Source organism: Saimiri boliviensis, chromosome 13 (assembly GCF_048565385.1).
Source record: "Saimiri boliviensis isolate mSaiBol1 chromosome 13, mSaiBol1.pri, whole genome shotgun sequence".
Taxonomy (NCBI): Eukaryota; Metazoa; Chordata; class Mammalia; order Primates; family Cebidae; genus Saimiri; species Saimiri boliviensis.
Window position 1 is genome coordinate 77877934 of NC_133461.1, and position 16430 is coordinate 77894363.

Consider the following 16430-nt stretch of genomic DNA (forward strand, 5'->3'; position numbering starts at 1 on the left):
CCTCAGCCTCCTGAGTATCTGGGACTACAGGTGCACACCACCATGCCTGGCTAATTTTGCGCTTTTTTGTTTTCTGGATTTTTTGGGATTTTTTTTTTTTTGGTAGAGATGAGGTCTCACTTTGTTACTCAAGCTGATCTCAAACTCCTGGACTCAGGCAATCCTCCCACCTCAGCCTCCCAAAGTATTAGGATTAGAGGTGTGAGCCACCATGCCTGACCAATTTTTAAATTTTTAATTGATGTGTAATGGTTATGTATAATTGTGGGGTACACTATGATGTTTTAATCCACACACGCATTATGTAATGACCAAATCAGGGTAATTGGCGTGTCTATCACTTTAAATATTCATCATTTCTTTGTGGTGGATTTTCACTATTAAGTGTACAGCTCTGTGGCATTAAGTGGCAATAAGCTTATTCACACTGTTGTGCAGCCATCACCACCATCTATTTCCTGAACTTTTTTTACCTTCTTTGATGTCCCCACTGGTTAAATACTAACTCCTCCATCTCCCCTCTTACAGCCCTTGGTACCTACTATTCTATGCCTTTTCGATTATTCGTTGTCTTTAGTCTCGTCATGTAAAACCATAAGAAAATTTCTCTACGGTGGAAAAAAGATAACTTTATGAAGCCCATTCCTTTCTGCACTCTGAGTGGGCTGTGACCCAGCCCCACCCTTGCAGGAATGAGTCAGGATTGAGGGAGATGGCAGGCGTTTGGGGCACTGAGAGTCCAGGTGAACTGTGGGCTCAGCCACCCATGGCGGGCTTGGGGGGGCCAGAAGGCACATCCCGAAACAGCTGAGGCCTCTACTAATTCATCAGCAAGTTTAGGGAGCAGCAACTTTTCCCTGCCCAGCTGCCCGCGTTTCCGTCCCCATACAATTTCTGCTGATCTTGGGGGAGGGGAGGGGAGGTTCGAGAGGCCCAGGCCAGTAGAGGTGGGGGGAGGGCAATACATTGTTTTCTTTAAGGAACCTGACCGAACTTTAAGGTCAGAGCTCAGTGGAGAGTGGGAGCTGCAGGGTTACCTCTTTGCCATTGATTCATCTCTTTACCCTCCCCCACTCTTAATGATCTTTCCATTACAGAACCCAGACCAGGAAGTACATGACAGGTCGCAGCTGCAGACACATGGCTGGGAGGCCTGGGCTCCCGGCCAGTAGTGGGAGGGTCTGAGCTCCCCTGTAGCAGTGGGACCCCTACACACACACACCGCTACACACACACACACACACACACGCACACACACACCACTTTAGCTAGCAACTTGGTGGAAGTTGTTCTTAACGCACCGTCACAGGTGATTTTGAATTGGACTTTGCTTTGGGTTTAGGATGTGATTTATATTATAATAAAGGCAGGAGAAGACCCCGCCCCCGCAACTTTCAGTCTACCTAAGTGATCCTTACCAGATTCTGGGAGCGTTCTATCATTGTGCAGATGCCCCAGCTTATTTTCCCAAAATAAGACCCACCCAATATGGCCTTAGAAGCTTCTCAAGGTATCCGCGGCAGTTCCTAGTCACAGTCTTCATGCCTCCAAATAGAACATTTTCCTCTCTTTGGTTCTATTAAAATACCAGGCCCAAAACTTGTTTTTGCGTGGAGGTCTGGATGCAACAGCACAGCCTTTGCAAACACAGATAGACGTGGGTTCAAGTCATAATGGATGGATGAGTTGAGCCTCTCATTTTTCAGTCTTCACTGGGGATGGCTCTTTCCACTTGCAAGTTGTTTGGGAAATGTTAATTGACCCTAAACTGTGTCCTAGGGGGCAGTTGTCACACAGGAGTTTGTGTCTCCACTGCCAGCTGTGTCATTGGCTCTCTTCCCTGAATCTGCCAAGGCTGGATTCTGGTGCCAAATGTGAAATGGTGACACAAACTTTTAGGAACTGTGAGCATGGACCCCCCCTCCCCCCATAGCCTCAGGGCGGCTACCTTTGCTCCTCTTGGATGAGTGAGTGAACTTCCCTCTTTCCAGAGCAATGCTTTCTTCCTGGTTAGATTGGAGGGAGAGAAGCAAGGTGTATTGGGAGGAGGTTGAGCGAATGGGTGTAGTAAGAGTTTTCGGCACAGCTCTATCCTTAATGCATCAGTAAACAATGGGGTGAGAACTTCTGCTGGGTAGAGAGGAAGGAGGGAAGTTTCTTTTAAGACAACTCTTGAGTGCATTCCTTTGTTAATCACTTAATTACAGTGCTTCTCCCAGCACAGGTGGGGAGGAGGTGGGGACGCTGGTGCCCATCGGTCGTTGGAGAAAGGTGGCAAAAATCCCTAGGGGAAAAAAGTACAGATTTGAAGGAGGCATCAGACGACCGAGCGCACAGAAGCTCCAACCCCAGATCAGTTCTGAGGCTGCGTTGCTCCTGAAGCACCCAGAGACCCTTGTCTCTTAAGATCCACACGGAGCTCACCAGGTCGAGAGCGCTTTCCACCTGGGCTTCCCAAGTGGGGTTCTACACGTGTCTTGTGGCTGAGCTAGGTGGGGGGTGACCTGTTTTTGGGGGGGGTCTCAGGGCGGGCGCAGGGCCCGGGCTGTGGCTTTGGCCAGCGCTGGCGGCTCCGCACTAAATTACAGTGACGAGGTGGGACACACAAAAGGCCGAAATCTTTTTTTAATAAAAACAAAACAAAACTCCGGGCCCCAAGCCCCTGGGCTGCTGAATGGCCGTGGCTTCCTGTCAGGATTAGCCAGGCTGCCTGGGCCTGTGTGCACGGCCTTTCTCCTCAGGAAATACCTTTAGTAAGCCCCGGTGGGGTCCCCATGGCAACGCGAGGGGGGACCTGCTGGCAGGGGCCATTCAGCCCGCCATTGTCCCCCGGCCCCTTTGTTGTGAGCTTTATTGCCAGCCCTCTGGCAAACACAGCAGTTTGCACCGTTTTGTCAGGCTGAATGTGGAGTTTTTACATTTTAATAGGCTCTTCTGGCAGTGGCCCATTTGCATGCAAAATGTCCCTTCTTACTCTTTTCACTTTCTTCAATTTAAAAAAAAAAGCGCTTCTCCAAATCCCCCCGGGTCGGGGCCTGGTGGACGCCAGTGACCCTGGGTGTCAGGCCCCGCTAATTGATTTGGTGCTCCCGGCTCCCCTTCCACACATACCTGTGGCACCCCATTTTTGCAGCTCTCGTACTTGTGGACTCCGTGAGTTGAGGGCAACACACGTTTCGGGCTCCTCTCTCCACCCCTGTAGGGTGGTGGCTGTGACCCGGGACTTGGCGAGATGCTTCTGCACTCTGGCCGGGTCCTGCCAGCCGAAGGTAAGTTTTCAGTTCCATTTCAAAGCCAAAATAACGTAATAAAAAAACCTCTGCAGAGGGCCCCCGGAGCCCTGCTGCGCCGTTCTGTGCTCCTTTTAAGTTGCTTTCAAAGCCACCCCGAGTTCCTCCCCCAGCCACAATTGCCCCCTCATTTATCTCTGGGGAGTTTGTACCAAGACCGTAAACATTCCTGGACCACCAGTTCCGCCATGTTGCTGAGGAGTTTAGCCTTTCTCTCCTCATTTTCTTAACCCAGAAATCCAGAAATTAAAAAGATGGAACAGGGATGATAGAAATGGCTGCCCTGAGACATCATGCTGCTGGAGAGGATGCCTGGGTTTTATTGGGGGCCAGTTATCCAAGCCCTAGGCCCTTTGGGGCATAGAACATAGAGTAGGTAAGACAAAGACCTACTGTCAGCCCGGCATCCCAGCAGTACGGGGAAGTGCGAGACACGGCCACGAGCATGTTCAGGTCTAGGGGAAGGCACATTCAGGTTGCGGGGAGGTGGGGAATGTAGTTGGGCCAGTCTCAGAAGAGTGAGTTTTAAGGCCTAGGAAAGTGATGGAGATGATTGCTTGTTGGAGAGAGAGAAGAAGGAAGGCATTTAGGAGAAGGGAAATCAAAGGGGCAGAGTTCTACTGGAGAGGTGGAACTGGGGTGGTGGCTGTACCAGGGGCAGAAGAGATGATTTGAGAGGCTCCAGACAACTTGCAGGGCTTGGGAGCCAGGACCCCTGTGAGCTTGTGCAGTCCGGAGGACGTGGCCTGGGGAGGGCTGACCAGCTCCTTTGCCCAGAGTTCTTCATCTTCTCAGTGGGTCATCAGGGGTCATCAGCTGCAATCTGTAATCAAGAGTGAGGGATTCGAGAAGAGAGAAGGTGTCAGGTGACTGTTGGGGATTGAGCTGAGGACAGGGGACGCAGGGTGCTGTCTCCTATGGCCCAGACAGAGTGGCACAGACCTGGAGTGGGCCACCCCTCATCACCAGGTGCTGTGACAGTGCTGGCTGGACTGAGCCCTGGGGGAGAAGCTGGACACAGTGGAGGGGCCAGGACTCAGCACACATAGCCTCTAGAGCTTGTCCCTGTTTTGTGACTTTGGAGCCATCTATCTCTCAAGCTCCATTTTTCCATGTTTAAATGGGAAGGAACATGAGTCACCTGGACATGAAGAAGCAGGCCCTATGAAATATTGAGTGCAATGCCAAAACGGGACATGAGTACCGTTCCTGAGTCTGCTCCGATCACGGTGAATAGCTCCGCCATTTCCTCCCCTGCTGCATTTGGACAGCTGAGCCTGCTGGACTCGTAGGGACAGGAGAGTGTGTTTTATAATTAAAAGCACTCAACTGGGGCCGGGCGCGGTGGCTCAAGCCTGTAATCCCAGCACTTTGGGAGGCTGAGGCGGGTGGATCACGAGGTCGAGAGATCGAGACCATCCTGGTCAACATGGTGAAACCCCGTCTCTACTAAAAATACAAAAAATTAGCTGGGCATGGTGGCACGTGCCTGTAATCCCAGCTACTCAGGAGGCTGAGGCAGGAGAATTGCTTGAATCCAGGAAGCGGAGGTTGCGGTGAGCCGAGATCGTGCCTTTGCACTCCAGCCTGGGTAACAAGAGCAAAACTCCGTCTCAAAAAAAAAAAAAAAAAAAAAAAAAGCACTCAACTGTAAGGTAATGATTGATACAAGCTATGGGCTTGAGGAAATGAGGGAGGGAAGGGAGGATAAGGCCAAAGCAACCAACTTCAGAATCTCTCAGAAGGAGGTAGGATGTGGAAGTGCCATTAGACAAAATCAAAGGGCTGAGCCAGAAGGGCTTCCTCACGTGGGGAGGCCATGACACTGTGAAGGTTGAGGCTGCTTTGCAAAGCAGTAAAGCTGGACTCTGGATGTGTGAGGATTCTGGAGAACCAGGCTACCTGTGTTTGAATCCCAGCTCTGCTACTTACTACGTAGCTGAGTCTGGCTCTGTTGCCTAGGCTGGAGTGCAGTGGTGCAATCCTGGCTCACTGCAACCTCCACCTCCCAGGTTCAAGCGGTTCTCCTGTCTCAGTGTCCCAGGTAGCTGAGATTGCAGGCGTGCACCACCATACCTGGCTAATTTTTTGTATTTTTAGTAGAAACAGGGTTTCACCATGTTGGCCAGGCTGGTCTTGAACTCCTGGCCTCATGTTCTACCCACCTCTGTCTCCCAAAGTGTTAGGATTACAGGGATGAGCCAGTGCACCCAGCCTAAAGATAATAATTCTAACTTTTTTTTTTTTTTTTGAGACAGAGTCTTACTCTCTTGCTCAGGCTGAAGTGCAGTGACAAAATCTCAGCTCACTGCAACCTCTGACTCCTGGGTTCAAGCAATCCTCCTACCTCAGCCTCAGCCTCCTGAGTAGCTGGGATTACAGGCACAGGTGCCTGCCACCATGCCCAGGTAATTTTTGCTTTTTTTTTTTTTTTTTTTTTTTGCAATGGGGTCTTGCTCTGTCGTCCAGGCTGCAAGTGCAATGGCACAATCTCGGCTCAATGCAACCTCTGACTCCTGGGTTCAAGCAATTCTCCTGCCTCAGCCTACCGAGTAGCTGAGATTACAGGCATGCGCCACCATGCCTGGATAATTTTTGTATTTTTAGTAGAGACCAGGTTTCACCATGTTGGTCAGGCTGGTCTCGAGCTCTTGTCCTCGTGATCCGCCCACCTCGGCCTCCCAAAGTGCTCAGATTACAGGCGTGAGCCACTGCACTTGGCCAAGAATTCTAACTATTAAATACTTCACAAGGTTTTAAGTTAACACATGCTGAGAACTATGCTGGTGTGTAGTAAGCCTACACATCATAGGATAGAAATCACAACAGGATCAATCTCATAAGGTTCCTCTAAGGATGAAATGGGAGGGTCTGTGTTAAAAGCTTTGCCTAGCCTATGGGATACAGTGAGCATGCTAGAAATCTTGGCCAGTAGTAGTATTGCTGTTTACTCAGATGTTGACGGATCCCTAGATAATATATGGGAAGGCACATGGTAAATTGCAAAGTGCTATGCAAATATGTTGTTATACTTCACCGGGTTCCTGTTAAGTTGTGGGGTTTGGGGATGGATAACTTCCAGACCAGAGTGGCTGCTATGGGCCCAGGCTGGTGAAGTGGTATTTCAGCATACATTTCCAGGTGTATTTGTCCGTGTGGCATGAATGGCCTGCATTCATAGTCTCTGCAGAGAGGTGTGTTCCCTGGGGGATCTTTGGTGGCTCTGTTCTATCCCTCAAGTACAGATTGAAATCATTATTCGTTACTGTTTTCTCCCAGCCTGGCCTGGTCTCCCACTGCCCCTCAGACCAGGGCACAGCCATGCCTGTAAGCACCTCATTCTCGTCCATTCCCCCAAGACGTTTTACTTCCCATCTAAATCCTCCCCTCTCCCTTCCCTATCATTTTGTCCAACCTCTGCTCTCACTACCAATACTTTATGTTTCATGACTTCAGAGCCTGTGCTGAACCTGCCTGTATTTGGTCCTGACATTCTCCACTTGCTTTGTGTTGCAGTATAAAATCTTCATGCATATCAAGGCACTATGCAATTCTTGATGCCCCAGTTAGGGCCAGATAAATGTCTTCTGGGCCTTTGTTTCACCCATTTCCCCTTGCACAGTAACAAGGGCTCCCAGAATCACCTAATGGTAGCTGTGTTGAAGAAAGTTCCTTGTTTTCCCCTTAGATTTTTGAGAACTGGGATCTCATTTTCTCCTAAGAATAGCAAGGTTTGTATGGGTTTGGGCTTCTTCATGGTTCCATTCCCACACGCTTTAGAGAGCCCATGGCTGGTGGAAGACACAGATTTAGAATAAACTGGGAGGCCAAGGTGGGCGGATCACTTAAGGTCAGGAGTTCAAGACCAGCCTGGCCAACATGGCAAAACCACACCTCTACTAAAAATACAAAATTAGCTGGGCGTGGTGGTGCTCATCTGTAGTCCCAGCTACTCAGGGGACTGAGGCACGAGAATCACTTGAACCTGGGAGGTGGAAGTTGCAGTGAGCCAAGATCCCAGAACTGCCTTTAAATGACTGTGGGAGATTTTTGTCCAGTTCTGCCAGAAGCAAAATGCCTCGCACGTTGGCTTGTGGGGAGTTACAAGCCTGCAGTATTTGCGGGGAAAGTAGGAAGGGAAGAGGGCCTCATTATCATTCATTATGTTCCTGAACTTGAACACACCATGAGAAAGTCCCCTCCCCGCCTGTCTCTGTCCTTTCTAGCTGCTTCCTTGAGGATTACCAAAAAGTGTGGGTCTCTGGTGGACTTCTGATTTCTTCTTAGAGTACAGAGGCACATTAAGAGAAGCAGGGTAGGTTTGATGTGCGAATCCCTGTCACTCATACTAAAAGGAGCACTGATTGCAGCTGCACAAATTCCCAAGGTCTACCCACTACATGCCTTAACCCAGGAACCTGCATGGTAATGAGATCAGCACCTTGAGTCCTCTAGCGATGTTCAAGTTAAACCCTAACCCCGACCTTCCCACTCCCATTGATGAGAACGCTGATTCTGTTCTGTTGGCATAGAAGCATAAGACACCTTTTTTGTTGTTATTGAGAGAAGATCTCACTGTTGCCCAGGCTAGAGTACAATGGCACGATCATAGCTCCTGCAGCCTTGAGCTCCTGGGCTCATGGGATCCTCCCTCTTCGGCCTCCCAAGTACGAGGGACTACAGGCATGCACCACTATGCCGGGCTAAGTTTTTTACTTTGCTCAGAGATGGGGTCTCACTGTGTTGCCAGGGCTGGTCTTGAACTCCTAGCCTCAAGCAGTCCTCACACCTTGGCCTCCCAAAAGGCTGGGATTACAGGCATGAGCCTCCGCACCCAGCCCACAATGCACTATTAACACATGGCACCTAGAGCCTGTAACAGTGAACAGCCAGCCTTTTCCAGCCTCCATTCCCCACCTTGTCTCTCAGGAAACAAGACACATAAAGCAAGTGTTTTGGTGCCGCTTCCCTCACAGCTTCCCCGTTGTGCATTTTGAGGACAACCTTTGGATCTGATTCCAATTAATCAGATTCTCCAAGAGTTGAAATGTTGGTTTCAAGTGACTGAACAATCAAGTGGCTTTTTTTTCTTCATCTTTCTTGGCCAGCCCAATAAAAGTGTCAGGTAGCTTTGCCCTTTGCTAATGGACACCTAACAACACCCTGGCCTATGGATCTTGACCAGAGAAAGGCCAGCTCAGGGCAGCCGTAGCTGAAGATGCAAGGACCTTTCTAATGAGGACATAAGTGAGGGATGCTGGAAAGACCAAAAGAGAGTGGAAGTACTGACATGATAGTTGCGGGGTGCCAGTGCGCAGTCGTGCCCCTGAATCAGCCACCTTACATGGCCCAGGGTCAGGGCCACTGCACAGGGAAGTGAGTGGTCAAGCAGGGCCTGGTAAGCGCACAAGCAGTTGGTTCCATCTCTTCCTATAAGAAAGTGGCATCATCCCTGCTTTGTAAACAGAGACCCTGACACACACCAAGGGCGCTCCTAGCCATGGGGACGAGCCACTAGAACTCAAGGGTAGGCTGGCTGATTTTTGGTTCCTCTGAAACTTAGCTTTTGCTGGGTGCCAGTTTCAGTTCTGGACCTATTCAGTAGTCTCTGGGTTTCTGACATTGTTAGGAACCGAGGGACAGTTATGACAGGTAAATCTGCCCTGAGTTGCTTGCTAATTTCTAGGAGAGACTTGGACACTTTGGACAGTAAAGAAGCAATACAGGTCGAGCGCGGTGGCTCACGTCTGTAATCCCAGCACTTTGGGAGGCTGAGGTGGGTGGATCACCTGAGCTCAGGAGTTGGAGACCAGCCTGACCAACGTGGTGAAACTCTATCTCTACTAAAAATACAAAATTAGCCGGGCATGGTGGCACATGACCTGTAATCCCAGCTACTTGGGAAGCTGAAGCAGGAGAATCGCTTGAACCCAGGAGGCAAAGGCTGCAGTGAGCCGAGATCGCGCCATTGCACTCTACCTGGACAAGTAGAGTGAAACTCTGCCTCAAAAAAGAAGTAATCCAGTTCTTTAAGATGAGGTCATAGGTGGTGCGGAGCTGTGGTCTGTCCACTCCTTCTCCTCACTCACCACCATTCCAAACAAATCAGTCAGGAACCCGCACTGGACCCATGGCTTTTAAAGATCAGAAAAAACACGTGGGGAATTGGAGGTGGCCATTCACCAAATTCGAATCTCTCTAATGAGCCGCAATGTAAAATCCCTGGAGAAAGTGTGTGCTGACCTGATCACAGGAGCAAAGAGAAAGAATCTCAAGGTGAAAGGACCAGTTCGAATGCCTGCCAAGACTTTGAGAATCAGTAAAAGAAAAACTTATGGTGAAGGTTCTGAGACGTGGGATTATTTCCGGATGAAAATCCACAAGCGACCCACTGACTTACACAGTTCTTCTGAGATTGTTAGGCAGTTGGTTTCCATCAGTATTGAGCCAGGAATTGCGGCAGAAGTCACCATTGCAGATGCTCAAAGTCAACTATTTTAATAAATTGATTATCAGTTGTTAAAAGCAATATGGGCTAAGGGTGGTGGCTGACGCCTGTAATACCAACACTTTGGGGAGGTCAAGGTGGGTGGGTTGCTTGAATCCAGGGGTTCAAGACCAGCCTGGGCAACATAGTGAAACCTTTATCTTATTTTTTTAAAAAAGAGAGGAACAATACATCCAATGTCTGTCAGTTGATGACTATAGTGTGGTATGTCTATACAACGGAATATTACTAGGCCATTAAAAAGAACAGAGTGCTGATTCCATGCTATAACATGGAGGAAGCTTGAACACATGCTAAGTGAAAGAAGCCAGTCACAAAAGATAACATATTGTAGGATTTCGCTGATATGAAATATCCAGAATACCTAAATTCATAGACAGCAGATCGGTGATTGATTAGACTGAGGATAAGGGATGGAGGAGTGACTAGCATGGGTCAGGGGTTTTTTTTGTTTTTTTTTTGGGGGGGTGGGGTGGGGTGCAGGGTGGTTTGAGGATGGTTAAAATGTTCTAAAGTTAGACTGTGATAAATGGTTGTACAACTCTGAATATACAGAAACCACTGAGTGGACGAATATTACAGCATGTGAATTACCTGTCTGCTGTTTAAAAAAATAGAAACAATACAAAATGGAATGTAACTGAGTATGAATTTGTGTGATTTAGACAGTAACTGTTTTATAGAAAATGAGAGATGAGACATTGGTGTAAACAAGGCTTCCTAGTTTTTTTTTGTTTTGTTTTAAGATAGGGTCTGGTTGGGTGCAGTGGCTCACACCTGTAAACCCAACACTTTGGGAGGCCGAGGCAGGCATATCACTTGAGGTCAGGAGTTCGAGACCAGCCTGGCCAACATGACAAAACCCTGTCTCTACTAAAATACAAAACTAAGCCAGGTATTGTGGCACATGCCTGAAGTCTCAACTACTCCGGAGGCTGAAGTGGGAAAATGGCTTGAACCTGGGAGGTGGAAGTTGCAGCAAGCTGAGATCATGCCACTGTGCTTCAGCCTGGGCAACAAAGCAAAACTTCATCTTAAAAAAAAAAAAAAAACAAAAAAAGTCAAGGTCTCTGTCATCCAGGATGTAGTGCAGTGGCATGATCGTAGCTCACTGTACTTAAGTGAGCCTCCTACCTCAGCATCCTGAAGTGCTGGGATTGCAGGCATAAGCCACTGCGTCCAGCCCCTGGACATTTTGGATGGTGGAATTAGAGTAGTTTGGGGCAGGAGGACCCTGGAATGGCACTGACAGTCTCCAGGAAAGGAGTAAGCTTTGCTGTGCCAGGGAGGATGCAGCCGGGGCTGAAAGCATCCCAACTCGGGGAGGGACAGACAGCCCCTGGTAGAGAAAATGGGGCTAGATGGAGAGAGTGGAAGCCGATTGCAGGGAGCCTTAAAGGTGAGGCAGGGATGTGGATTTTATTCTGTACACAGGATAGATTTTTATTAGGAAAATAATGTAAAGCACATGACTACTTGGAAGTATCAGGGAGAGCCAGAACTGCAGCCCCAGGGAGGCCATTTAAAAGATTATCCCAGCTGGGCGCAGTGGCTCACGCCTGTAATCCTAGCACTTTGGGAAGCCCAGGCAGGTGGATCACAAGGTCAGGAGTTTCCAGACCAGCCTGACCAACATGGTAAAACCCCATCTCTACTAAAAATACAAAAATTAGCTGGGTGTGGTGGCTCATGCCTGTAACCCCAGCTACTCAGGAGGCTGAGGCAGGAGAGTCACTTGAACCCAGGAGGCTAAGGTTGCAGTGATCCAAGATTGCACCACTGCACTCCAGCCTGGGTGAGAGAGCAAGACTCCATCTAAAAATAAAAATAAAAATAATTATCTTGAGATGGTTCTGGGAAAGAGAGAGGGCAGAGCATACCTGAGCCACATTTGGAAGGGAACCGGTGTCTAAGCTTGCATCAGAGGAAAGCGAGCTGGCTCTTGAGGCTTTTGGAGATCACGTATGGTGGAGTTTTGTCTGCAGGTTCTGGTTGGGATGGGCAGAAGTTATGGATCCAAGCTGGTATCAGCTAGAGCGAGTGTCACCAGGGCTAGTGTTCCTTTGCTGTTTTCTCTTGGGGGGAAATAAATGCCTGGGGGTTCTTTACTGCATTTTTGTCTTTGGGGGCTGCTTTTTTTCTCTGGGAATGGCTGCAATAGGCCTTGTGATGCCAGAGGGTAAAAATTCAGCTTGCACAGATCACAAGCTGCGAAATACTTAATCACTCAGGTCATTTGAGGGAAATGAGATTTGATCAATAGGAATGTCTGCTCTGTTCCTTAAGAGTTGAGGCCAAACTGCTTTTCTCCTACCTTCATTTGGCAAAACCACAGACCATTAAAAATGGAAAGAATAACTTTTTCTAAGGCCCACAAAAGCTTGTTTTAATCGGTTGTGTGGTCTACTCACCTTTGTGGTGTTCCCCTTGACCGGACTCGCAAAAATAAATGTATGCAAGCCTAGTGGTTTCTGAGCTCTTTTAAAGCTGCACCCCCATTTCTGGTGACTCTTATTTAAGATAAAGCCCATGGGTTGATGTGGGCTGGGCCTGCAGCCTCAGTCCCCCCTGAGGGAGAAATGTCAGTCCCTGGTCACTTATGATGCTCAGGACCCTTTTTTTTTTTTTTTTTTTTTTTTTTTGAGACAGAGTCTTGCTCTGTGACCAGGCTGGAGTGCAGTGACGCAATCTCGGCTTACTGCCACCTCCGCCTCCTGGGTTCAAGCAATTCTCCCGCCTCAGCCTCCTGAGTAGCTGGGACTACAGGCGTGCGCCACCACGCCCGGCTAATTTTTTTGTATTTTTAGTAGAGACGGGGGTTTCACTGTGTTGGCCAGGGTGGTCCTGATCTCTTGACCTCATGATCCGCCCGCCTCGGCCTCCCAAAGTGCTGGGATTACAGGCGTGAGCCACCGCGCCCGGCCCCATTTTCATTTTTAATGTTTCTAGTGGAAGCCTGTTGAGCACTTCGGAAAGACCTTCTTTAAAATGATGGGGAGTGAAAGAGAAAAGGGAGATGAGAAAGGAAGGCAGTGAAGGGCCGAGGTGACTGCAGGTGTGCTCTTTATTGAGCATTTACTGAGCAACTCCTGAGTACCAGGCATGATAGTAGCTGCTGGGGATTTGAAGTACCGATGACACATCCCCATACTCAGGTTCAGAAAGAGGACTGCCCTTCAGTGTGACAGGAGGGGGAGGGCACCTAACCCAGACTGGGAGTCAGAACAGCCCTCGAGGAGAAGTCACCAACTAGGCTGAGACTGAAGAGTGAGTAGTGAGAGCTGGGGCAGCCGTGAGCCACAGCAAGGGCTGAGGGAGAGCATGCTGTTTCAGAGCCTTGTGCATCGGGGAGCAGCACTCGTTCCACAGAGTCTCTTAGGGTGAACAGATGGTGAGAAAAGGCCTCTCCAAGGCTGCGGGTGGAATGTGGGTGGAAGGTGTGAGAGGTGGAAGACGCCAGGAGTACATTTGAACATCCTAAAAGGAAATAGAAACTTCATTTCCCCTGGTGAGTGCAGAGGGGTTTATTCAGGAGACGGGTAACAGCCCAGGATGGTGGACTCAGGTGTGTCCAGGCACAGGCCTTTCTTGAACGCGTGTGGGAAGAGGCATTGGTCAGGGGAGAGACACGTGCCCTTGGTGGTATCAGATCTTGTGAGCTGCAGACACGCCCTGTGGGTCCAGCGCTCCCACCCAGGGACAGAGAAGGACAGGGCATGGGGAGGGAAAGTGGATGGTGGGGGGCCTGAGAGGGTATGCCCAGGCAGAGGGCTGAGGAGAAAGGAGCTTTGTATTCGACAGCTCCTGCTGCCAGAGCAAGTGTGGGTTTTGTGGCAGCTGCGGCCTCCAGTCCTAATACAGTCAACAGCTCCAAATCCCCTGGCCTGACACCTGCCAGCGAAAGGTTCCCTGAGCTGACCTCTCCTTGGGCTGCCCCCCCAACATGTGCATCTGACACATCGGGGGCCGGACCCCTACCCTCACCAAATCACGCAAATCCTGGACAGCCCCGTTGACAAATTGTCTTCTCTTGACCTGGGTGGGGGCTGCTGGGGTTTTCAGGGGCGGGGTTTGTTCAGCTGTTGCTAGGGAAGGGTGAGGTTGAGCTATCCCAAAGGAAATGGGGTGTTCCTCTTGCAAGTGGTGGTCTTGGCAAAGAACTGAGCGTCTGGGGAGGGGGCAACTCTGGACACAAGTCCTGGGGAGGGCGGACCTTTCCCCTTAGGATGGAGGGAAATGAAATGCAATCTGCTTAATGCTGCTACAGCTGCTTCCTAACTTTGCCTCTTTCTTCCTTTGACTTTTGGAGGAGTGGGGTGGAAAGACATGGGGGTTCCCAGGCAGCCAGCCATTTCTCCACTGACCCTTGCTCCAACTCCCGCTGCCCCAGCTCAGGAGCCTCCAGTAAGTGATGCCCAGGACGGTGCGGCTCCGGGTGGCCAGCGTAATTCCCTTTGTCTCTCCCCTCCTCCCCTCTCCCTGTCTTCCTCTCTCGCCCCTTGGCTCCTCTTCCCGGCCCTGTGGTGGCTGCAGCCCAGCCCTGGGGAGCCCCTGTGGAAGTAGAGTCCTTCCTGGTCCACTCTGGTGACCTGCTGCAGCTTCGCTGCCGGCTGCGTGATGATGTGCAGAGCATCGACTGGCTGCGGGACGGGGTGAAACTGGCGGAAAGCAACCGCACCCGCATCACAGGGGAGGAGGTGGAGGTGTGGGACTCCGTGCCCGCGGACTCCGGCCTCTATGCTTGCGTGACCAGCAGCCCTTTGGGCAGCGACACCACCTACTTCTCCGTCAATGTTTCAGGTTGGTAGCCAAGTCCTGCCCTCGCCTCTCCCTAGACCCACCCCCTCCAACGCTCTCTGCCAGTTTCAGGTTTCAGGGGGAGGTGAATGAACCTCCTCCCCTTCGTGATCTGCCCCCACTCTGCTTCAGAAACTGCTGCCCACTAACATTGCTCCCTGCCTGCCGCGTGGCTTGGCTCTCAGAGTTGTGAGCAGGTTGGGGGGCCCCAGGCCGGAGATCTGGGGCTTCCAGGACCCATCTCGGAGGTGATTGCCAGGGATCTTGGGACGTTAAGACCCTGTGATGTTTCCCACCACAGCTTGCCCAGATTGCCAGGAAGCTAAGTGATGCTCGGCCAGCTTCCACCCCACCACTCCCTTGCCGTTTGGACTTGGTACTTGGCTTAGTGATTAGAGCCCCCGAACAGGTGGCGGGATCCCTGCTGTGCTGGAGTGAGGAAACCAGGTGCACCGCAAGGGAGCTATGCCAGGGCAGCCAGGGAATCCTGGAGCTCTGTGAATCCAGGAACCTGCCACTCTGAGAATGTGACTTTCACAAAACTAGGATTTGAGGAAGTGGAGCTGAAATTTTCTTTATGCCATGTATGCACCTCGGGGTGTGGACTTGGCACCAGATCCCCAAAGGTGATAGGAAGGACTGGAGAAAGATCTGGCATGAACCCCAATGGGTGACCACATGTGTATCCAGCCTGTTCTTACAAGAAATAAGTACTTATTGGGGAGAGGTGTTGGCAGCTGCCGGGGTGGTGGGTGCCCTATCTGCTCTGGTTAAGGAGCGCAGCCGCCAAACCTTAGTAGACATATGCCAGAAAAATTCTGACTGTGGGTGTTTAGCCCATCCTTTGGAAATCGCATCTAGCCACAGTGCGTCGAGGCCTGCCTGGGTTTCCCTATAGTAGCTGTCCAAAGAAGAATACAGGCTGCCTGGCTGCAAGTTGAGACCCAACACACCCAGGTGGCACCACGAGTTGAGAGAGAGCCTTTGAATGCAGGATAAGTTAAAGAGGAACAGCTGACCCTGATGGAACCACCCAGTGTGAAGGCTTCCAGGCAGTGCTTCGGGGAAGGAAGGAAACACGAACAGGAACCGTGCTTAAACAGTTTCCATCCCACCGAGAGATGGTCACTAAGGGAGAAGTGGGACTGGGATCCCCATGGGGAGGGTGTCCGTGTTCATCTGGAACTGCACTAGCCTGAGTGAGTGAAATCCAGGCATCCCTAGGAGGAACCTCAGTGCCCCTTCTTCTTCCCATAGATGCTCTCCCCTCCTCGGAGGACGATGATGATGATGATGACTCCTCTTCAGAGGAGAAAGAGACAGATAACACCAAACCAAACCGTATGCGTGAGACACTGTTTCCTATCTTACTGCCCTGGGTTTTAGGTTAAAAGAGGGGAGGGAAAGGCTGAACGGGCTGGAGGAGAGGATACATGGGGTCATGGTGCCCGTTCTGCTAAGTGCTAGGCACTGCTCACAGGTGTTGGGCAGATGGGCAAGGCACCCCCAGGTCCTGACCTGGGCCCTGCTCCTGAGCCTGACAAGCTGCTCTTCCCACCCTGCCTGTCTCTCTTGGCTTTCCCTGGGCAGCTGTAGCTCCATATTGGACATCCCCAGAAAAGATGGAAAAGAAATTGCATGCGGTGCCAGCTGCCAAGACAGTGAAGTTCAAATGCCCTTCCAGTGGGACCCCAAACCCCACACTGCGCTGGTTGAAAAATGGCAAAGAATTCAAACCTGACCACAGGATTGGAGGCTACAAGGTATGTGTGTGTGCATGCGAAAGTTAGAGTAATGGCAACAGGGGAGGCCGAGTTAGGAAATCCTGATTATAT

General features: G+C 50.4%; 1 protein-coding gene across 10 annotated transcripts in view; it reads left to right on the forward strand.

Annotated features, from left to right (window-relative positions):
* Positions 1-16430, forward strand: part of FGFR1 (fibroblast growth factor receptor 1) — a 62594-nt gene that overhangs the window by 30023 nt on the left and 16141 nt on the right. For 4 of the 10 annotated variants that reach the window (XM_010348718.3, XM_010348722.3, XM_074383866.1 and 1 more), the window contains exons 3-5: positions 14332-14598; positions 15853-15942; positions 16186-16358. In XM_010348718.3, the coding sequence (XP_010347020.3) occupies positions 14332-14598; positions 15853-15942; positions 16186-16358 (530 nt within the window). The remainder of the gene's footprint in view (positions 1-14331; positions 14599-15852; positions 15943-16185; positions 16359-16430) is intronic. The other 6 variants (XM_010348721.3, XM_039463333.2, XM_010348724.3 and 3 more) reach the window with 3 other exon arrangements.